Consider the following 24,135-nt stretch of genomic DNA (forward strand, 5'->3'; position numbering starts at 1 on the left):
ATAATCACTTTTGCGATTTTTTGGTTGAAGACAGGTGATGGCAATATGTTTATTAGATTCTTTCTATTGCTCAAGAGGTCAGTGTGCCTGTTGATGCCTAAGATAGTAAGGTCACCCTCAACGCAAATCTGTTGGCCATTGCCCCGTTTACCACAAATGCGGTTGCGAACTGGATGTTCACATAATAGCGGTACTACATCTAATTGGGCAAAGTGATTGTTGTACATTTTCTCAATGGTAGCATCGGCAGCAACTTCAGGCAATGTCAAATGTAGAATGTGACGCTGACCCCCCTCAATCCGAAGAGAACTGTGTCCTGCTGGACAGTCAAACTGACATGGCCATGACGTAAACAGTCCTTCCTTGAAGTGGAGATGATCCAGAATAAACATCAAGAATTCACCAGCATCCTCATACTGGGAGACGGTAAACACAGGTCTGTACAAACTCGCGTTCATGGCATTGACAAGTGGGATAACAGAGAAGGGAGATTCCTTTGGCATGTTATTACACATTGTCTGGAAAACATTGTCCAAGTTTCCATAGGTGTTGCCATCATTTGTAAGTCCACAAAATGGGGAATTGTGTGTTCTTCCTATATGTACACTTCTTTGGTATGGTTCGTAGCGTCTTGCATGTCTTTCTTGGTTAGATTTCCGTGGCCTCGGTTGCTGCTGGCTAGAAATCTGTGGCTCAGCTTGTTGTTCGCTAGAATTCTGTGGCTCAGCTTGTTGATGGGTAGAATTCTGTGGCTCAGCTTGTTGTTCACTAGAATTCTGTGGCTCAGCTTGTTGATGGGTAGAATTCTGTGGTTCAGCTTGTTGATGGGTAGAACTCTGTGGCTCAGCTTGTTGTTCGCTAGAATTCTGTGGCTCAGCTTGTTGATGGGTAGAATTCTGTGGCTCAGCTTGTTGATGGGTAGAACTCTGTGGCTCAGCTTGTTGTTCGCTAGAATTCTGTGGCTCAGCTTGTTGTTGTCTTGAATTCTGTTGCCTCGGCTGCTGATGGCTGGAGTGAAAAGTGTCTGGGCATATGACTGTTGGCTGTAAACAAAGTGGAAGCTTTGGATCGAGAAGGTGTGACTGCCGAATGACTGAATGCTCATATCTGTCTGCCAGAGTGAGGACAAGGAGTGCAAGAACGTGTGCATCCGACACTGCTATCCGTGAGCCAATATCTGGCGCTACTGTTGACCGTGATCCACACTTCCATCCACAAAGTGACAATAATGGTCCCCTGAACCCCAGGTAGTTATCATTATCAGCCACATCACCAAAAACCAGTAAAGGTCTCTTGAAGTTGCCTGTAGCTCATTTGGACCGGTTTGCTGATTGCAGCTTCATCGTCACCACTTTGAGTCCTGTGTGTGGCCAAGGAAAATACTTTGCTGGATTCCAGTTGGCAGGTTGCTGCTGAAAAATCCTGTAGTATATCTGCGTGGTTTGTGGTGGTTCTGCCATGGCATTCCAGTAATCACTAATGCCAGTAAAACCTGATGCTACAGATGTCACTTCCACTTGACGCAAGTGTTTGATATATCCAAGGGCCCGTTTGTACAGATATGGACCAAGGCACACGTCCAAAAATACATTCTCTTTTCCTGGTGGGACAGTAGGAAGACCTAACTGTGTTCTTAATCGCCCAAGATCAGAAATTGCAACATGTTGCCATGACTGGCTTCTAGCGTTTGGAAACTTAAGTATCACACTAAAGTCCATGTCTTTGTCAAACAGGAAATTGTCCTTGTTGAGGCGTAATATTAACAACTGGGCTAGTCGTCTTTGTTCAACATCTGTGGTGAAGTTCGTCACAAACTTGGCATGAAACTGGTTATACATGTTGACACTTGCCTGCCATATCAGCGATATCCTTGGAACATTTCTCATGTCTTCTGGAATGCCATATCTATTGCAAAAACTTTCCTCCAGTGGTTGCATGAACTGATAAGGGATCATGTCTAAAATCTTCTCACATTTCATTGCTCCATGGAACAACTCGATGGCATAGCGCAACTTTCCAACCACAGCTCTACTGTTTTTTGTCAGTATTTCATTCCCAGGGGAAGGCACCATTAAGATTTTCCCATTCTGCACCTGAAGTATCGGATCATCCCCGCTGGATGGCCAAATTAAGCGACATCCATTTCCCTCACACCAAACTCTGAGGTCGGTTACATTTGGAGAATTGAGGTTGTGCGGCTGGAAAACATAGCCTTTATCAGCTGCCAGTACAAGGAAATGTTTTTCACTGCCCTTCAGTAGTCTGGTTATTCCACCTGAATTTGCTTCTCTGTGGATTTCAAGTCCTAGAAGTTGACCATCACCACATCTGGGTGATGCAGAAGCAGCTAGAGGGAAAGTAGACACAATATAGCCACTTGTGTCCACTAATGTCTTTGCTGTGATGAAATGCCCTCCTTTTTTTGAGTAATACATATCCTTCTGATACTCAAAATCCAATGAATTTTGCACCTTCAGTTTTTTGGAATCTACTGAGATGCCAACAGGCTTTCTACCCAACCCAGATGGATCCGCAAAACAACCCAACAGCTCTTTATGATATGGAGAATCATGCCTCCCTATTGCCTCGAAGAAGTTCTGCTTCTCTTCCTCTGTGGTCCTGCAGCTCCAAAACAGATATGGAATGTGAAGGCTCTTAAATAGATGAGTGCAAAGTTGTGACCAAAAGACCTCTCTAGCCACAGTCCTTGAAGTATTGAATGTGGCTGCAAGGTCTCTAAAGTCAACATTCGACCTCATCTTATATCGGTAGAGCAGCACACGGGCTGCAATATTCATTTTTTGGGCTATGTGGCCAGAGTCATTGTTCGTTTGATGCCAGACTAACTCCCAGAACTGTTCAGGTCTGAGACCTGAACAGTTGGCGATTTTCTCTTCAGACATCATCCACGGTGCCAAGAAACAGTTCTTCTTCTTACATAGGCGCCTTGGCCATGAATGCCTAGGATGTGTCCTGTCGTACTCGGTATCTGTCACTTGGTAGACATAGCAGGGTGCATCTGTTGGAGCACTGTTTACATCGTTTTGATTGCATGGTTCACCACCACCAAGGACTACATCCTTCAATGTTTCTGTCTTCTTGTCACCATTCGACACACACTTCAACGATGTAATAGGATCACTGGTATCCATGCCCGAAGAATCCGATGTGCCTGAGATATATGTCTGGTGTCCATTGAAGTCCAACACCATTTTCTCTGGTTCACCTGGCCTATCTTGATCATCCGAACTCTGCACCAAAAAAAAGAATATGAATTAGCATTATTTTCACGATAATGGAGTATGTAAAAAAACACCACATGCTCAATTTCATTTCATCCTCTAAACGAGAAGTGTCAAACAATTCAATTCCTTTTCACAGCAGATGTTGGAGATTAAAGGCATGTCAATGCACTGAGTGCAAGGTATTTGAGCATCATGATCAGCAGAAAAATATATTCCATTGGAAAATTGTATTTATTTAGTGTTTTGAAAGTTCAAGGCTTTCAGTTTACTTTATTCTGGATGGGAGAAATGCAAATAGTAATGGTAATAATACCAGTTGTTGGTCGTGAGACAGTGGCTGAGTAATCAATATTTTAGCTCTATGGAATGATTAAGACAGGATTTAATTCGGAGATAGCTGAGACATTTATTTCAGCTTCAAGAACATTTTAAGGGTTGACCATAGGCACCACATTTTTATACATCTAGACATACATGTATCTTGAGCTAAGGAGTTTGAAACTTTAGGATATCAAGTTTGAGACAACATAAAGATGTCTACATGTATGGTCAATCCTAAAAAATCCTTGTCGACATTTAAAAATACATTGGACCCTGCAGTCATGATAAGCAAATATACTTTACTAGCATTGTACCCGTGGCGCAGGCAGGTTCAAATGGGCTATACCTTGAATAGATTGAATTGCAATGAAAATCTAATGCAATATCAAAGGAGCAATATTGAAGAGACAAATTAAACCAACCATTTGTCCACAGACTCGGACCCTGTGGCGTGCTGTATGCGTGCATATAAAAGTAAATCAATTGGTCCGAATGAGATGATGAGGCAATGTGAATATACCTCGTTCCTTAGTCAGCAATATGCCCCTTTTTATACGGAGAAGAAGGAGAACCCAGATAGGCCTTCACATGTCGGCCTCCAAATGGCTCGGACCAATTGCACTATCACTACTAAAACTTTAAAATGCGTTGTTGATGTTCAGCACCGTGAGCAGCTCCTTGATAAGGCCATGCCAAGTTCAGAGTGCCTCTTCAGATACATCAAGTTTTGAAAGCTGTGGTGAGCACATAAACATACCATTGTAACCTTAATTTGAAAATCCCTTCATAATCAAGGGCTAGCTCTGGCTAATACAGTACCAATATACGATAGACCATCAATTTGACCCCAGCTCCTTACTGCGGGAAAACCCAAGTCCAGCAACCAAAAGTATCAAAATACATTTTTGTTTACATTTGAACTGCACACATGCGTTTGTTTACAATTTCTTTCCCGCGAAATCTCGAAGATCAGGTGACCTACAATCGTGGATTGAAAATAACATTAACCTTGGTTCAGCAGGTCAACACGTGTACAGGCTGTTCCAATCATCCCCCTACAGCCAGCCGTTCAACAGGTAGTGTTAGTAACCCCACAGGGAGTGCAGGTGATTCATTAATCCCCTGCATAACTAAACAGCAATGGCTTGGCTTCCGTGAGTGATAAGGAGAATTGACCGTGTCCGATTAAAATTCCCTCATTACTGCTCCGCTGAAGTAAATTTTCGAAAATAAACATGACGTTGCATCAGGATAACATATCACCTGCAAACGTGCAAAATTTCGAGACGAAACACTACCCCCAAATGGCACTTTAGCGAGCCGCCTTATAGTGTTATGATATAGATGTGATAAAATGTCGACCACCAGTGAAGAAGGCAAGATGTACCACTACCAAACAGAGGAAGTGGATTGATTTAGGCCAGACCCTTGATGAAGTGAATGTCACCTATTGCCTCTGAGGCTCCTGATGGGGGGGGGGGGGACATCAAAATACATTGTGTCCAGGCTGGAGGAAGAATTGTAACAATGCACGCCATCGATTTTCCACCCATTTACAGATGTATCATTAAAACGGTGTTGGTCACCAAGGGTATGGCCTGAATCCACAGTTGTCCTAGCTATGACTTACCACAAGTACCACAGTATCTCTACATGTCACTTCTATAACATGTCCACGCTGAGCAAAATGTAGTCCTTTAACTTGGTGTTGTGGGATTGTCCATGGTGGCGCCAGAAAATAGCTTATACTAGTTACTTCATCCGTCAGTTGTACGTTTGCAGGGTAAAGAAACACTCCGTTTTCGGTACTTTTTATACATTCCTTCAGGGTGCTGTATTCATTAACCGCGCAGATGCCATTTAATGTTCCTTGAGCAGTGGTATTAATCCCTTTTGGAAGAAAAACAAGAGGCCATATGCCAGGCAGGGCCAATTGTCCTGTTTGACAAATCCTCACCCTATCTATGGGTGTATTGACATTTAAAATTGCAGAAAGTTGTTGAAAGTTTTTCGGTAGTTTTAGTGTTACACATGGTTTAGGCAATGCCCACAGACCTGGCAGAAATGGACATTCATGACTAGTTCTCTTTCTGGCAAATTCATGTTTACAAAGCGCACATCTCTTCACTTTCACTTCGTCTCTAACACAGCAATTCATAACATGTCTCTCAAATGAATTAGGGTGGCACAAGTGACCACATGTTTCGCACAGAAATCCATCCATTCTGCTCATGGGAAAAACTTCAAATGTGCTTGCACAAGCCTACAACTGAGCTGTGTCTGTTTGTATTACCAACCCATCAATTTGTTATGTAACATTTTATAAAAGGGCTGAGCCAAGTTGTAGTTCAACAAATGAATCTGCAAAGTGCATGATCGCCCCACTGCCTCAGAATAGATAGATACTCCTCATTCATTTTATTAGGTCAATGGCAAAGCATCTCAATATTTCTGAACATGGATGCCGCGCAGTGATGGTCAAGCAGTGATTGCAGTTACCTGCACTTTTCAATTACCAATTGTTTTCACTCTAGCAACATGAGCGGTGGCAAATAATGCCATAGATCTTCTTGATTGAAAAGTGATCTTGTAAAGTGGATATAGAGCAATTGTTGACAGCATAATCACACTGAAGTATTTCATAATGTTCTGGCCTGGTTCATTTCTAGTATTGACCTAACTGGGGTTCCATATTATGAAATCATTATGACCCTGATTCAAGTGAATGTACACAATAGGCATTCAAAGCCCACAATAATTGATCCATAAGGCAATTGTAACTGGCTGTTATACTATTGGTTCACACTCAAAAAAAATCATTTTAAAAATTGATTTTTGGGTACTTTTTACCAGAAAAAAGGCAGCATTTTTATGCCCAATGTTTTAACCAAAGCACATTCAATTAACCTGACGATTTTCAGCCAACTGCTTGTATTCTTTCAGTGAATAAAAGGCTCCAGAAAAATTCAATTGTCTCTAAAATCAGTCAGGTTAATTATAATATTTTCACCATATTTGATCATCACACAATGGAATACACCATCCCTGCAGAAATGAAGTGAATCAGACTTTCAGTGGCGAAAATGCATTTGATCAGATTTTCCTGCCATCACCTTTGATTGTCACATCATTTGCCATGTAATAGAAACAGTAAACTACACAATATGTAAGTAGGCATACATGTATCTACTAAACAGTCAATAGTTTTGTAACCATATTCTCTAAACCAAGATCACTGTTTTACTGAGTTCAAGAGTCGCAAGTTTTGTTAAATCATCCATATTCATTCAACGTGTATTGTTGTAATTTCAAACACTTTCTGAGGTCGGGAGTCTCCTCGACTATTCTATTCAATTCAGCTTCAAATGTGGTATTCAAGAACATTCATTCACTTGCAATTTTAATTGGCAGAGGGCAACACTAGTCAACTCATGCACTAAAGCAAAGCGTGAATGACTAGTATACCCTCTCTTCATGAACGTTTAAGTATGAATGCATCAATTTTATTTCATATATTATATGCCTTGCTAAACCTTTAATTTAAGCTGAACTGACAGAATACTGACTAAGCTCAACTTTTCACTTCCCATCTATCAACATGATTGTGAAGGAAACATGTTGTTTCGTTGTTAAATTCTCTCTTATTGATTTATCCTGTACCATAGAAACTTCTTTTTGTTTCACATGTATATACTTTCTTTACCCTGTTAACTGCGTAAGACATCATATGATGTCCTGGCCTAATGGCCACGCATTGCATAAGACGTCATATGGCGTCCTAAGTTTGTGACTCACCTAAGCCCAGGCAACAATCCGAAACTTGATTGGGGTATCCCCTTTGTTCGTCAGCACAGTATAGTATAGTTTCAGAACACTACGGGCCGCCACTGGCAACAGTTTTTGAGCTGAATCACGGCTACAGCACGTAAGACGAAGCGGCTGTTAGATAAGGAAGTTCTCAACCAAATTTTAGTGTCGGATTCAGATGAATTCTCATCATTCAAGGATTCAGAGTGTGAACTGTGGAGTAGTAAGGGTTATTTACGTGATGCTGACAATCTGAACAGTGAAAGTGTGGCAGGTAGCGATGCCAGTCATGCTAGTGGGCATGATATATCGAACACAATGAAATTTCTACAAAATATGGTGAAATTTGGGGAGAAAATCAATAAAAGACATGAAATAGAGGAAAAATGGCTTTATTATTCATTTCCGGGGATATAACATAGTGTTTTTACAAACAAATGAAAGTAGGAACACTATACACAGAATTAAAAGGGTATTAAATCACTTAAGTGGATTAATTACGCAATAGGGTGTGGTTAATGAAAAAACAATTCCGCTCTGAACTGGTTAAGAGGCTGAATTCACTTAATTACATTCTATTTCATTAAGTCCAATTCCCCTTCACCATGTACCTATACACGGAGCGTGAATTCACTGGAATCACTGACCACCCATGAAGATTGGGAGTGAAAGAATCGCCCTTAATGCAGCACTAAAAATATAAAACTGATAGATTAAGTGAGCTCAGCCTTGAACTTTTTCATCTGTTGCTGTTAAAATGTCAAACTTGCATTTATCATGTGTTTGTTGTTTTATTTTTTTTAATCTGTATTTCAACATATGATTTAAATGTGATTTACAGAAATCATAGCTACATGTATTCTTTGATGAAACAGGTTCCAATCACCTGCTGGACAGGGAACTAATTTGATACTTATAAAAAACTTTATAGTTTTCAAATCTTGGTCCATGTTGTCCATTACTTTCTTGAGTTCAGCATATAAGCTACACTGAATTGCCCTGATCTCTTAAAGGTGTCTCTATAACCACTAGTTCCAACTAACATAATATGAACCAACCACTTCCAACTTTCCTCATACGAGTAAAAAAACAACATGACAATTTAAGATAGGTTCTCACGATCCGTACACTACAATAGAAAGCCTGGACAAAAGGCACCTGCAGTCTTGGATCAAATAAAAGCTTCTTCAAACACTGATCTGTCAGTTGAGCCTCTTGTTCATTAATCTTATGTCAATTCACCATATTTTAAAAACTACCTTTGTTTAGTTCTCAAACAGCTGCAGTGTAGGGACCCCCCGAAAATGCATTTTTGATTGAAAATGGACTCTGATTCATATCCCATAATTTCCAAGCCTGTTGAACCCAGGCTACCAGTAATGTTTTTAGCTATGCTGGCTTTGCAGCGTAGCTTATGGTTTGTACTGGAGCTGGCCGAAAGTAGTTCCAGCAAAATAGTTTAATTTTCATCAGAATTTGCTGTAGCTGGGCCAGGAAATGTACCAGGATACCCATATTTTGAACTCTTGTTTCAATAGGATTATAGCTATTCACAGCAGAAAGACGGAACACCATGTAATTGGTAGTAATTGGCAGATTATAAGCTGGAAATTGTCGTCTGCTCAAAACTGACAAAACGGCCTCGATCCTACCTGTCTCTGTATTCTACTGAACGCGCTACACATAAGGCATTGCCCTAAGGCATTGCAGTAAAAGTTATAGTATAGAATGACTCCCGTAGCTTGTTTACATAGGAAGTGTTACCATTTTGGCTTTCTGTCCTGTTAAATTTGCTCAGTCATTTCGTCGAAGGCGAAGTTCAAAACACACATGAACGCCATAGTACATTTAATACACAAAACGGTGTTGCAAAGAATTCTTCCCAATCATCAGAATGAAATAATCGTAAAACTTCACAATTATCTATTACACATTAATATAACAACTACAGGAGAATGACTTTGAAATCCAGACAAAACTCTGTAATAAGAATAGCCTCTTCGTATTTATAAACATCATCGATGTAATCAAAACAAACGCGAACGCTAGATCATTAACAAACATGGCGGACCGCTTCACAAGAAGTTGACATTTTCTCATGTTTCTTGTCAAAATGACAGTTATGTCATAGACATTTGATAGTGACACTGGTCAGAGTACACAAAGAAAAGCGTCTGCTGGAGTTGCGAGGTATTTTAACGAACAAAAAAACTGCCATTCTCAGTCTATGCTGATACGGAAAACCGTGAGGAGCTGCATGAACTGGGCCTACATTATTTACCATACATTACACACCTTATACCTGTAGTATACAAGTTGATTGAATAAAGGAGCCTTGAAATTGGAAATGCATCTCTGAATTTTTATTTGTTATGATAATAAAAAATAAAGCTTGCCTATTAAACCTTAACTCTAGAACATGCAACCTTTAACTTTTATAATGTCATGCTCGACATTAGGTCGAGTTAAAATTCCTACCCCTTTACTGTCGTGCTCGACCCTGGGTTGAGAGAGGGTAATGCCTCAGAAAATAAATTATCTACGGCGCAATTGGAGTCTGTTATGTTTAACTTATCTGCCAGTGTAAAGACAGTGCTGCATCATTAGATACCAGGAAACCAAATTGTTTCTACACAAATATTTCCCACTACTTGCAACTGAAAGTCGAGCACCTTTTCAGAAGAGGTCAGGCAAGGGGTATGGTGATGTTAGAGACGTCATCGTGCGTCATGTCATAATCAAGTAAGTGACCACATTGTCACCTGAATGATATGGGAGAAGTGGAAGATGTCACAATCAAGTAAGTGACCACATTCTAGCCTGAACGATATAAGAGAAGATGGTGATGTAAGAGACGGTATCATGTCTGATGTCACAATCAAGTAAGACTTCTTTTTAGCATGATTGATATGAGAGAAGCAGGTGATGGAAGAGACGGCATCATGCCTCATGTCACAATCAAGTAAGAGACCGTATTGTAGTAGGTACTGGCAGTCAAAATTTCAAACACAAGGAAAGGAATTTTTTCTACACAGATGTTCTTATTTATGGCCAGAATAGAAGCACAGAAAATTTTTTTCAATTATATGGAATGGTTTTTAAGATATGGGGTCACCCCCACCCTCCCCTTCGCTGGTCGAATATAAAAAAAGTTTTTGAGATGAAATAAAAAAGAAAAGTATGTGAGAATACCTTGTTTATTTGGCGTTTCCTAGTCATCCCCACCCCTTAGTTTATGTTCTGAGAGAATATAGGGTGTGGAGATCCTATTTGTCAAGTTACAGCTAGGACATCAAAAATGCTATTTTTGGCTATTTTGCTGGGCCTAAATAAGCTGCGGGAGCATTTTTTGGCAACCATAATTTTCTAATGAACTCCTGTGACGCACATATACTAACATTTTGCCAGGCAGATGTGTGGGGTACATCAGTCAATTTTTTTCCAGGGGTCTAGGAGATTAAAAAAAAAGTTATGATACCCCAAAAATGCTTCCGGGGCATATTTGGTCCCCGCTGACAAAAGCCCGAAAAACTGCGAAAATGGCAAAAAAATTTGATTTTCAGATGGCCACCAAAAAATAATTTTTTACCAAAATACCATTAAACTTTCACAATAGGCTGATTTGAGTATGCCAAATCAAATAAAACCATCAAAATAATGGTATCTACTATGGTGTTGCAGGTAGATCTAGGGGAAAACAGTAATGTTGGCTAAAATTACCGAAATTGACCAAAAGAGGGCCATTTGAAATAACCTTTCGATAACATCAATCAAGACTGTTGCCAGTGCCACACTTTTCTTGATAAATCTGCATTATGGACTGCCCTTGGGTTGGAGCGATTTTTCGATACATATTCACATTATTTTGAGTATGACTTCATCATCAAATATTGAAGCCATCAACCATATCCAGGCTCTACCTAGTGTACCTGTTTAGGTATAGCCTGAATATCTTAGCTAGGTCTTAGGGGTGCTCAGCACTCCACAGCCGCCCAGTGGCAGCAGTCATACCAAAGTCCCAGTCAACAATATATTGGGTGATATGAATAAAGACTAGCAAATGCTTTTAGTCCGGTTTTGTACAGGAAGGCCTAGTGTAAATGTACATGGAGATTTAGATAAAAGCATTTGCTAGTCTTTATTCATATCACCCAACGTCTGTGCATTGTATCTATAAATGGAGACTCCGGCCATCGGTAAATGTTCCTCGTCAGTTTACAACGTTCCATAAAGTTCACTACTCCCGTGTCGGCTGAGTGAACTTGGACAACCTCACCGATGGCACACTCAACACCACTTTTACCATCATCATAGTAGACTGCTACCCTTGTCCCTTGATGTTCAAATGCGAAGGTCCCAAGTTTAACTTCAGCTTCCCCATCGTGCTCTGCTTGTCTCAGTTTTTCACCATCGTTTGACTTCCCTGGCTGATGTTCAGCTGAAAAAGCTAAATATTAGCCAGTTTATAAGAGTCAGACAGTCATAGCATTGATATTCGACTGAAATGGCTAATTGAAGTGGTCAGATTACAAACCTGATACATCATCAACATCGTCATCACTGGGATATGAATCTGATTTTGAAGCACTCTCCCTCTCGCTAGTCTCAGCAGGAGTCTCTCCCTGTTCGAATTCCATCTCCAGATCACTTAGGTCAGCAGGTGCATGGTCAGAGTCATCATCAGTTTCTGGCGCCGTGGTATCAGGAACTTCTCCTTCTGCTACATCTGAAAAAGGTGGGAAAGAGTACATTGGTTAACCCCTTCTAATAACTAAGGAATTCAAAACAGCTTTCACCTCAACAACAACAAAATTCAAAGGAACTTACCAGTATCGGTCTCTTTTCTTGAGACTTGGGAAAGACTTGAGATTGGACTGGATGGTTTCCCAGGATAACTCGGAGGACTTCAGGAGGGGATCTTTTGCACCGATAACCACTTTCTGGTATTGAATTTCATTGTTGAGGGCTACCTTTTTCTTAGTTCGGCTTAGTCCATCAAGTAAGGTATCAACATCCTTTGGCTGATGACAGGGGCCACCTTGGTTTCGGACTTTCTCAGATAAGGTGGCTTTGCGCTTGATGGCCTTCTGGCATTTGTTAGCCAAACATTCTTGAACAGCGAGGAGCATCCGACTGGTCTTCTTGAGGACATCTTTTTCTTGTTGTTTGTGTAACTGAGCTTTTTTAGCAGATAGTTACAACAAATCCTTCTGCTCCCCCTCTAGCTTTTGAAGAAACCAGGATGCCATTGTTTTATTCCTCTTCATCAAGTTTGAAAACTTCTGTGGTGAAGGGAAGCATTACGTTTGGTAAACTTGCTTTAGTCCAGGTCTGCCAGGTTTGCCTCCCCCAGTAAGTTGGTCAACTGATAATGCTCCATAGACTTCCTAAGTACTTCTTCCTGAACGTCATATTAACGCCCACCAGGAAGGAAATCAGACAGCTGCCGCCTGTCAGTGACTTCAACAAACCTCTTGAATAGCTTTTGAAGAGAGTCCTTAAGTAAATCTTTATCACTGACATCCCTCAAAATAAGTAGCTCATCATTTCCATCATCAATGCTGAAATTTGGAAATACTGACTGCAATGGCTGCATGGTCTGTATCAACTAGATCAGAAGAATCTCGAGAAAGTTCTATGAAACTGTCACGCATTGGAGTGATGTATTTGTACAAGTCTAGGTACTGTGTACTGCTAGTTATCAGCTTCCAATATGGGCCAGTAACTACGAAGAAGAGAATGCCAATAGCAACCATTAGGGTATCTATTTCTTTGGACTCCGAGTCCGCCAGTACACTTTGTAACTGCAGGTTTGGAGTTTCCCTGTAATTAGAGAAGAAACTGATGATGTCGTATCTGTGGAAGTGTAGAGCCCCGGCAGCCTCAAAGAAATTGTTAAATCTGTCACTTCTGAAGCTTTTAACATGTGATTTCTTTCCTTGCAGGCCACAGTACGCTTCCCACGCCTTTTTTTTTTCATCTCCACGAGGTCCAAGTACATCACAGGCGGTGCAGATATAACGTGAGGGTGCAGTCTCTTTACTCCTGGAAAAACTTCGAAAATCAGCATTGCAGTCCTCCCCACAATCCCCATGCTAGCCTGGATTTCATGCAACACTTTTTCAGCTTGAGAGCTAAGTCCCAAAAGAAAATGAGCAGAACAGTAAAGCCCGCAACACACGAGGGATTTCTCACCAACTTAGTTCGTTTTAAAATTAAGAACAGGTGCACAGGCGACTGGAAGTTGAGAGTCGTTCACCCACTCACACGAAAGACATAATCCCAGCAATATTTAGGTCTGTGGCAAACTTGGGCGCAAGATGCGGCGTTCATTGATCAAGGGAAAACGTTGTCTTCATTTGAAACATATATTGAAACAAGTATATACAACAGTTAGGGTTAAAAATACAGTTCACGAGCTTTAATGGTTCTTCCACGAATAAGTTCCTATAATGTCTCGATTCCAGTACATATATCGTGTCCGCGAGTTTCAGAGTATTCCACGCGGATGTTGGTTTTGTGGTGGTGAACAAGCTGTATAAAAGAACAAACCAAGTCTTAATCAAACCGTTACAAGACACCTATCTACAAAATGCGAAATAACCGACCGAAAATGGGAAATTCCGACGTTACTTACGTGGTCCCAGGTCTTTTTTATCAAAAAATACAGCCAGATCCCTGTCTGGTCTAACACAGCCAAAGGTCTGCACGCTCGGCCTCTGTCAACATAACTAAAGCACTATAGGGCCTAGGCCTAGCAAGCCTCTAAACATGGTAAACAGCATTACCTAATCATATTGATCATATTGACTTAGGTATTAACCACCTATGCACAATAGGGGTTCTACTTTCTACTATTTTGTGTCACAAGGTCCTGCACTATATTTAGGCCAAAACCTTGGTCAATGCTGAGTGCAAATATCTATTATTTCTGGCGGGGAAATCTTAGATCTAGAAACATGGCTGCCAATGATTTTGTTGTGTACAATGAGAGGAAGAAAAAGAAGATTTTATCTATTATTATTGTAAAAAGTATCAGTGAAAAGAGAAAAAGGAGAAATCGATGGGATAATAGGAGGTTTTGGGCAAAATCGTGGATTATGAGAAGGTACAGCCTTGGCGCCTATCGATAAAGAGTCAAAATATGGCCCAACTATGTTGTTGACTGAATCACACGGGGAAATTTCTCCCCCACACTCCTTATATAAACAAAAAAATCCTTATATAAAAAAATATGTCGTCGAGAAATAGAAGAAGTCAGTAGTGCAGCCAGCAACTCCAACCAATCGGGCAAAGTATCAGTTACCTGGTCTGGATTCCTGTTTTGAATTAAAATTCCAACTAAGTTGGTGAGAAGTCCCTCGTGTGTAACGGGCTTAAAGGAACTGGATTTGGATTGAATCATTCAAGCAATTCCCTGGTCTTCGCCAGCATTGCAGCATTAAAGCTCTTCATGATCGGATCATGTTCACTGGACTAGTTTGTCACAACCAACCTACACTTCAAAGGAATTGATGTAAGGTCCAGTCTGTTTCTGGTTGTGACCATGCATCCACTCGGCTGATTTGTCACAACCTGCACTTCAAAGGATTTGATGTGAAAGTCCAGACTGCCTTAGCTGCTTGCCCCCAAGGTTATCACCATGCATCGACTGGACTGGTTTTTCACAACCTACACTTCAAAGGAATTGATAGAGAGGTCCACACTTCATTTACTAGTTGTCTTAGATTCTGACTATGCATCTAATTGACTGGTTTGTCTCATGCTGAACTTTAACGGATTTGATGTAAATGTCTGGAGTTACTGATGTCTACTGGGGGTTGTGACCATGCATCTACTTAGTTGTGACTGTTGAAGGAACCATCGCAACAAGTAAATTTTACCCTTTGTAGTCACACTCATTATATTAAGTTATTGTACAATCAGATGACTCTTCGTGTTTTTTTTATTTGGCACGCGGCCTTCTTTGAAACCATTTTAGCTCAGTTTTGTGACAGAATATTTATTTAAGCTGCCCTTGGAAAAAACTGAGCATCTCTACATTCAGCTTAGTGCCAGGTCCATGGGCCTCTTGTTTCATATTATAAGCAATTATTGCCAATTTGAACATATGCCTTTGATACAGCTAGGTTCACAAGTAAGTGCCGCATTGTACCCTATTCTACTAGGTTGGTCCGTAACGCTATTATTTAGAGTACCACTCGCGCACAGACCGACAGAATCAATGACTGAACTGTGGTTTGTGTGTTAATAATCGTCGAGTCGTAGTTCACATTTTATCGGCATGTGTATTGATTTTCTTTGGTCCGTGTATCGCCGGTTTGGTTTGGTTCCTAATCAATCGTCTTACCAGTTTCTATTGGGTCGTGTCTGTGATGACAGGTATTGACCAGGTCCCAGTCACATTATCCCGCAACAGAATGACAGATGACATTCGCAGGAAAACTTTTTTTGCAATTTTCTAACGTTATCGCCGAAAAGACAAAGTTCCCTTGTCCCAACAATATCCCAAATACAATGTACTGCGGCAACGCTTCATTTACCGTTTCTATGCAGCACATCCAAATATGAATTATCCAGCCTTTTAAATTGTTCAAGCAAAAGTCAAACCTCAAATCTTGTCAAAGATGTACTGGAGGCAGAACTTATCCATGTTGCAACACACTGATTAGTTCTGTCTGCTTTTTCACCCTTCCTCTACCCCCTTTCTTTTTCCTTACTGTTTTTGTAATTTCATGTAGTGTAATTACAACAAACTATTAGTTGAATAAAGACATCATGATCAAAATGCCATGGCGAACTACATTCACCCTGTTATGTGCCTAAAACACTGTCTATGGTCGGATTTGCCTTGAATCAGTGAATAATCAGCAGATTCACAATGCCCCAGCAATGTTGCAATTTTGGTTTATGTTAATAGATGAAGAAAAACATGAACAACCATGACAGCTGCTGTAGAACGGAAACATTGCGCATGCCAAATATCCTTTTCGAATTTTGCCAGTAGGTTATGCTCGTGATAATCTCTCGCTTTTTAGGTAGAATTCTGTGTCATTGTTGCAATGTTTCCACAGAGGCACTGCATACAGCTTGGCCCTATATCGATCTCAGCTTAGTAGATGTTACGATGATAGAGGTGATGCAAGAGACCCCGTATATATCCTGGGCAATGGGCACGTATCATAATTACACCTAACAAACACTCTTCTTAACCCTTTGAGCAGGTAGTCACTGTATGGCAATGAGAGCAATGCCCCTTTTAACAGCCATATCACCTCTCAGACATCGTTATATTTAGTTCCACTTGCTATTCATAGACGGCGCTCATGTATGTCAACAGGTTTCGCATCTTCACGGCTTTTTAGGCCAAAGTCGGAGTTTTTATGGAGGTAAACATGACAAATATTTTACCCCAATTTGGGGGCTACTAATAAGCCTCTAATTAGTGCTGATTGGATCGTAATTTGATTCTTAAAAAACGGTGAAATACTGGATGAATTACTTCGTGTAAATTATACATTAGGTGAAAGCTTGTGTATTGTGGTAGGTGGAATGCTTTCATTTTCATACCCACTCTGGTCATGGTGGGGGGGGGGGGGTGTCACAGAAATGGGCATGGATGGTCAGAATTACTTTTTTTAGCTCACCTCTTCTTATCCCATACCGTCGTCGTCGTCGTCGTCGTCATCGTCGTCGTCCGTCGTCCGTTAGCAGGGCACGTTTCGTAACTGTTAGAGCTATTGAGTTGAAACTTGGTACACATGTACCCTTATGTAATGACACCTTGGAGACTAAGTTTCAATCCGATTCGTTTCATGGTTTGGCCACCAGGGGGCCAAACGTTAAAAGTGAAAATATGCAATATCTCCCTTAATAGTAGTCGGGAAATTTTGAAAAAAATATGGTTGGTACTTCTAGCAAAGGTGCATCATATATCCTCCGGGTTTTTGATTTGACCTCCTTTTCAAGGTCACAGAGGTCAAATGGTGTAAATTGGCCGTTAGGATGTAACGATGGCACGTTTCTAAACTGCAATGACTATTGATACCAAATTTGGTACACATTTACCCCTTAGTCAGGTAATCTCAGGGACCAAAGTTTGGTCCAATATGATTCACCACTTGACCACCAGGTGGCAAAATCCAAATACCTTAAAAATGTGATTATTCCTTAACTTCTTGCTCGATTGCCACCAATTTGATATCATGGGTACATCTAACCACCATACAGTATATGTCACACAAGTTTTTAATTTGACCTTCTTGTCAAGGTCACAGAGGTCAAATGGCATAAATTCGCCGTCAGGCCGTAACTATGGCACGTTTCTTAACTGCAATTACTATTGATCACAAATTAAGTACACATGTACCCCTTGGTCAGGTGATCTCAGGTACCAAAGTTTGGTGCGATCTGATTTGCCGTTTGGCCTCCAGGGAGGGGGCCAAATCCTAAATTCTTCAAAATGCCATTATACCTAGTAATGACTTGCCCGATTGGCACCAATTTTATATCATAGGTACATCTAATTCTAACAACCATTCAATGTGTCACCCGGGTCTTCTTTGATTTGACCTACTTTTCAAGGTCACAGAGGTCGAATGTACTGCAAATTGGCCATTTTGGGGAATTTGTAATTGCTTGGACCTACATCAAACTTAACACTACATGACACAATACCATGCTCTTTATCCATCTTTCCTCCACATGAGGTGAGCACAATGGCCCTGGCCATTTCATCTATTTTTATCATGGTCTGGGTGTCATACTGAACATATAAAAGTCGAGGACTGTTGACATAGTACCAATATTTATTACGTTATAGCCCTGTGAAGTTTGGGTATGACATTTGCTGATTTTCTAAAAAAAATTCAGCACCCAATGGGTTAAACAACTTTTGCCTAATTAATGCCCGTCTTGTGCACTACAGACTTAATTACTCGACACTGTTAAAAAGTAAGTAGATTAGAGACACGCTGGTTTTCATTACTCTAGTCACACCGAGCCTTTAAAACGACCCAGAAACTTAGGTTGCAAATGACCTCTATAGGCCCATTTACGTTTGGCTGGCCATATTCCCGCCCAAAAAAGGCACTGGTCCGTGGAGGCAACCATTCACATCGTATCTTGCACAAAATTGTATGTTACATCATATCGACCTCTTTTGCACTGAGGTGCGTAAATTTCACAAGTGCCAGACTCGTCTGCGACACGGAGACGCCCTTCTTGGATTTTGCGTGGTATGATGTCATTTTCCAAAACATGGCCAATGTGCTGGCGCCAAGATATTTGCCCCTTCAAAGGCCGGTTTAAATCCCCGATATTGGTCATGTAGCAATATTTTGGCATGGAAATTTGGTCAGTTGTGGTGTATCGAGTTAATGTCTCATGGGTAAACTGTATTTTGAATGATTTTAAAGGCTTTGTACTTACTCTTTAACAATGAAATTGAGTATGTCTTTCAGGTGACATTTACGCTACAACCCCGTACACTAAGAGCTTGATGTGAAAATAGATAAATTGATAGGGGACATTTTATCACGAAATCATTGCAGTTTTGGTTTTCAAGCATCTGTACTCTATAGGCAGTTCATTTTGCCGACTGATTACATTAAGCAGTTGGTTGGATGTTTTTTAATATCATGCTTTGTATTACATGTACATTTATTTCAGAATTCGCGAGCGAGAAGAAGACTTACCACAGATCCCTGGACTGGGTGATTTTGAAGCAATGAATGTGGAAAAGCCTCTGGTTGACGATGAGGAAGGTAATAGCACTTGACCGTGTTCTACTTGAGTTATGCTAGTGTTTCCTCTCCTTCATTGATAAGTTTCTTGCTTATTCTCAGTGTTCTCCACAGGGTTCTGCCAATGTCAGGCGCTCGTTGGAGCTGTGCGAGCGGCGAAGGTGCGAAGCCAAAGGGGGGATCTGGGCCTCCCCCAGAAAAAATTAGATTTTAGATTAGAAGCCCTTAGACGCATTTTCCTGAAAACTGAGACAAATATCAACACCTCTAAAATAGCGTCCTAATTGGCATTTTTTTATGTCGAAAAGAAAAAAAAAAATTTATATTTCATTTTTGACACCAGGGCTTCGAACTTGTACGTAAATTGCGTATTTTGTACGGTATAGTTGCCGATTCGACGTTTGTACGTAAATTGATATATGTGTTACACCTTTTTGGCTCACCGTGGGGGAGTCAATAGTTGTAGTTCCTCCTATCATAAAACCCCGTGTTTTTTGAAGACCCGTGTCTTCGCCGTGTGTCAAAAAACCCATGGTGCACTTACACCTATCAGGCGTGTTAGATAATGGTTAATAGCCCCGGCGACAGGTGCGCTGTAGGTAGGGCGCTCTCCTGTGTTTCTTTCCCGTTTGAGGGGAATTTCGCATGCGCAATACCTAGGTAACTACACCGCACCATCTGTCGCCGGATCTTAGAACTTGCAATTGCCGTGTCTATTCAGATTTCACCTACCAAAAAACGCGTGTTGAACACGGGTCTTAATTAGCCCCGATTAGCCCCATCGAGCTCGATGGGGCTAATAGACTCGGGGATTTGACACACGGGTCTATTGAGACACGGCAATTCAGAGGTGTAAGCGCAAAAGACACGGGGATATGATAGGTGGAAGTATGACTAATACAACATCGCAGTGTTCGGCGTCCGGTGTCCAGCATCGTCTTCGTCATCCGTATCCTGTTTCAAAAACAGTGACACGTTTCTTAACCTCTGAAGCTATGAACTTGAAACTTTGTGCATTGGACCTGTCAGGTCAGGTGACCTCTGACGATGAATTTCGGTCCAATCTGATTCTTGACTTCGCCACCAGGGGGCCAGAAGTGGAAACCTTAAAAGTGTGATATCTCTCTTATGAGTGACTTGTTTTCGATAAAAATTGATGGTAGATTCTCCTAGCAAGGATACATTCCCCATATTATACCGGTTTTTGATTTGACCTAATTTTCAAGGTCACAGAGGTCAAATGGCATAAATTGGCCGTTTGAGTTGATGTCACGTTTCTTAACCTCAAAAGCTATGAACTTGAAATTTGGTACACATGACTCCCTGTGTCATGTATTCTCTGACTTTTTTTCCGATCTGATTCTTGACTTGGCCACAAGGAAGCCAAAACTAAAAAAGATAACGACTAAAAAAGGTCGTTACTTGTTTTCGATGATATTTTTATGGTAGGTACTCCAAGCAACGGTACATCACATGTCGTACCCATTTTGGTTATATTTTACTTTCAAAGAAAAGAAGGACGGCTATGAACATATCAGTTGTACAATTGAATCGTAAAGATGTACAAGAGAAGTTAGGGGATCCGGGGGGGGGGGGGGTTCCCCAAATAATCGTCAAGACAAAAAAGCTACAATTGTCACCAATTCAATTTGATTAATATCTCTTTAAAAAAATTTGAGGGTCAAAAAGTGCCTTCAGATATGTGTTCTCCATAACCTGCTGAATACAATGAGCCAGAGTTTATTACTGGGCTATTTTTTTATGGGTAGGTAATCAGCTTGTGAAACGAAGCTGACCAGCGCTACAATTCGCAATATTTAGACACTGAAATGGCTTATGCAAGATTACATCTGGAAAATATAATGTTTTCTATATCATATTTATGTGTACATGACAATTTAACAGATACAATTAAAATATATATCAAAATTAACCCTTTCAGTCACACTGCAATGGCCAATGATAACCATTCTTCACACGTTTGGTGTATTTATTATATATTCTAAAATGACAAAACATTTCAAAAGAGGGCTTTACGGCGGTCTTTAAGTTGAACAGTTGATGTGCATCGAGCCTTTTGCTTCCTGTGCAAAATTTGGGTCTATCAACATTTATATCTTAACCCTTATTTATATCTTAATCTAGTTATGTTCACCCAGGGACGGAGCCAAATTTTGGCCTTTTTAGGACCTTTTGAAAGTGGCTCGTTCTCAAAAACTAAAAGAGATCACATCAAACAACTACTTGGATCATATAAGCAACTAACTAAACTTTAAACTTCATAGACCTGAAGGATAATATTGTTCTGCATATTTCAGCAGAAAATTATTTGAAGATGATTGGAACATGAATATTTACTTGATTTTGGTGAAAATTGTCAAAATCCGCGAATCTTGCAAACTTTTGAAAGTCTTCAAAAAAATATGTGGCTTATGCTCTTTTTTTTTACATACAAATTGTTTTGTGAATGTTACAAGCCTGTGTACGTGATAGCATCACCATCTGATATGGATATTATTAATGTCTCAAGTCTTCTTCGGGGGGGGGGGGGGCGCTGGGGTCTGATCAACATGATCTAATCCCCAATCGGAATCATTTTCCCCACCAGAGTCACTCACCATTATCTCCAGAACCAGCCAGCTACTCCACTGTAAAAGAAAACTGTGTTTTCGCCATTATTGCTGCCATGTGCCACACCGCAATTCGCACCAAAATCGAAGCTAACTAGCAAACTAGCCGGAACTGATTGTCCCAACTATTAGCTTTAGTTTAGAAGCGATTAGGAGATGGCAGCACCATACAGGTAGTGTATCACTTAGTTGAAGGCATAATACGCGGAGCTCATCATACGGAAATAGTGTAGGAAATACATAATACGCCCTGCGTATCAAGCATCCGAAAGGGTTAAATCTATCCGTTCTTCATAAAGGATCCAAAGTTTGTCCACTTCTGTTCGAGCATACCTGGCCCTTTGCAGCTAGTCTATCAAATTCCTTGCGTATTGACTCTCCTCCCTGCTCATCTAATAGTCCCAATCCAAATTTCCAATGCTTTGCTGAAAGGCACCACATGGTCCTCAAGGATATGCATTTTGGGGGAAATGGAAACTTTCTCAAAGTGCTTTTGAAGATAAGCCAAGTATGAAAAAAAAAGGAACAGGTGGCACTGTGTACAGTTCCTTAAAACATAGATACTTTTAAATAGACCTCCAGGCGCGTTTCGCCTCATTTGTTTTGCATTGCATAGGCTCATCAGTGGGGTTACGATGTGAAATGTCCGATGGTTTTTAGCTCAGCTGACAAAGTCAGCGGAGCTAGTCAAATAGCTATTCGATTGGTGTCCGTCCTTCCACCCATCCTGCCATCCTTCCATCATGCCATCTGTAGACAAAGTTGGGCATTTTGTAATCATACAACCGAGGCACTTCAAATCTAGTCTTGCTTATAAACACCGCAGAAAATGTTGCTTACGGAAAAAAATTTGGGCGATTCGACTCAAATTCAGCTCCCCAGGGGGCAAAATGCGTAAATGAAAAAACAATTTTTTGACGCTCTATTCCAGCAGATAAAAGCTTGAAATAAAGTTGAAAAGGTCTTCATGATACAGAAGTTTTGATATAAAATAGATTAGTGTCGATTTATATCACCAGTTGGCGGTAGTGAGCAAAACTGTTGTTTGACCCCGGATGACCCCGCTTTAAATTTCCCGCCGAGGTTACCTGGAGCGCTATCGTCAAAAAAATGGCGGTGACATTTTTATTTCTACCGGAGCGATGATTTTGTAAGTGACGAATTTTCTTTTTTAAGCCTTTACGGAAACGTATTTTGGTACGAAACTTCACACGTTTATAGAAAAGATCAACGAGAATGTGTTCAAATGCCCTCATAACGATGAGTTCAACAGAATTTGGTCAAAACAACCTTCGAATGGAGTCAACTTTCTTTGCGAAATTGAAGCGACGACCTCATTATTTATCGTAATTTATGCAGATCTGAGTCCAGCTGATGGGTGATGTTCTGATTTGTGTTCAAACTATTGGAAACTTCGGAAATTAGTTCTATTAGTTCTCCTATTCTGCAGGAGTATATTATAGCCATTGATGTTGACAGCTAAAAGCACGAAAACTTTGTTCAGGTTTCTCGTCCAATCACGTGACCTCTCCAACACTCGATAATGCACTCTTTTCGTCCACGTTTTAGGCCAATCTTCGGCCTGAACATGAAATCTAATAAGCGCAGTACTTAAATCAGATGTTTCTCTTGCCTTGAAAACATTCCTGGGTAAAATCCATTGAGATTAGCCGAGTTAATCCACTTTTTCCGTGCCTAAAATCTCTGCCGCTGAATTCTATAAATAGAAACTATTAACATCGCGGCAGTGTGGTTCCCATTGTGCGCCCTCCCACTTCACACCATGTCAGGAACTTTTACGGAGAGAGAGGGCGTGCGGTAAGAAGAATGGCCAAAATGACGTCACGTTTTCCTGGCAATGTCTCTTGCCAGCATCTTTACAGACAACGTTAGAACTAGAAAACGAATATGTTAATTTGCAAAATTAAAAGCAGATTTCACCACTAACCAGCCAAATCGGAATACGACGGCGCAAAATGTTCTCGCTTTCCTCCTGCTAAAAAACCTTGTTCCCGCACTCCTATTTTAATTTATGCCAAGGAATATGATATGACCTGTTTTCACTTTTTTGTAATTAAATGGTATTCATATAATGAGATCAATAGTAGTGTCCGTGTCAGATCCCATCATGGAGGTATAAATAATTATTTATACCTCCATGATCACATCGTTCAACTAGTCTTCTCTCCCCAGCCCAGGTGCCTCACACGGACCTTCACGTCCCAATACTCAAGACCAACTCCTACAATATCGCCCTCAAAACAACCCTGGAGTCATGAATTCACAGGTGCTCCTTTGAAATCTCAGTTCTAGTTTATTTATCAAACTTTATCGAGGGTTATCGAATCGAATGGATGTGTCGATCGTCGGGGCGGATTGATATGTGGT

The 24,135-nt window shown here is 40.7% G+C and overlaps 1 protein-coding gene across 2 annotated transcripts in view; it reads left to right on the top strand.

Moving 5' to 3' along the window:
- Nucleotides 1–24,135, top strand: part of LOC135485752 (U4/U6.U5 tri-snRNP-associated protein 1-like) — a 344,022-nt gene that overhangs the window by 174,018 nt on the left and 145,869 nt on the right. For both annotated transcript variants that reach the window (XM_064768148.1, XM_064768149.1), the window contains exon 13: nucleotides 19,044–19,138. In XM_064768148.1, the coding sequence (XP_064624218.1) occupies nucleotides 19,044–19,138 (95 nt within the window). The remainder of the gene's footprint in view (nucleotides 1–19,043; nucleotides 19,139–24,135) is intronic.

The sequence above is a fragment of the Lineus longissimus genome, chromosome 3 (genome assembly GCF_910592395.1).
Source record: "Lineus longissimus chromosome 3, tnLinLong1.2, whole genome shotgun sequence".
Classification (NCBI taxonomy): domain Eukaryota; kingdom Metazoa; phylum Nemertea; class Pilidiophora; order Heteronemertea; family Lineidae; genus Lineus; species Lineus longissimus.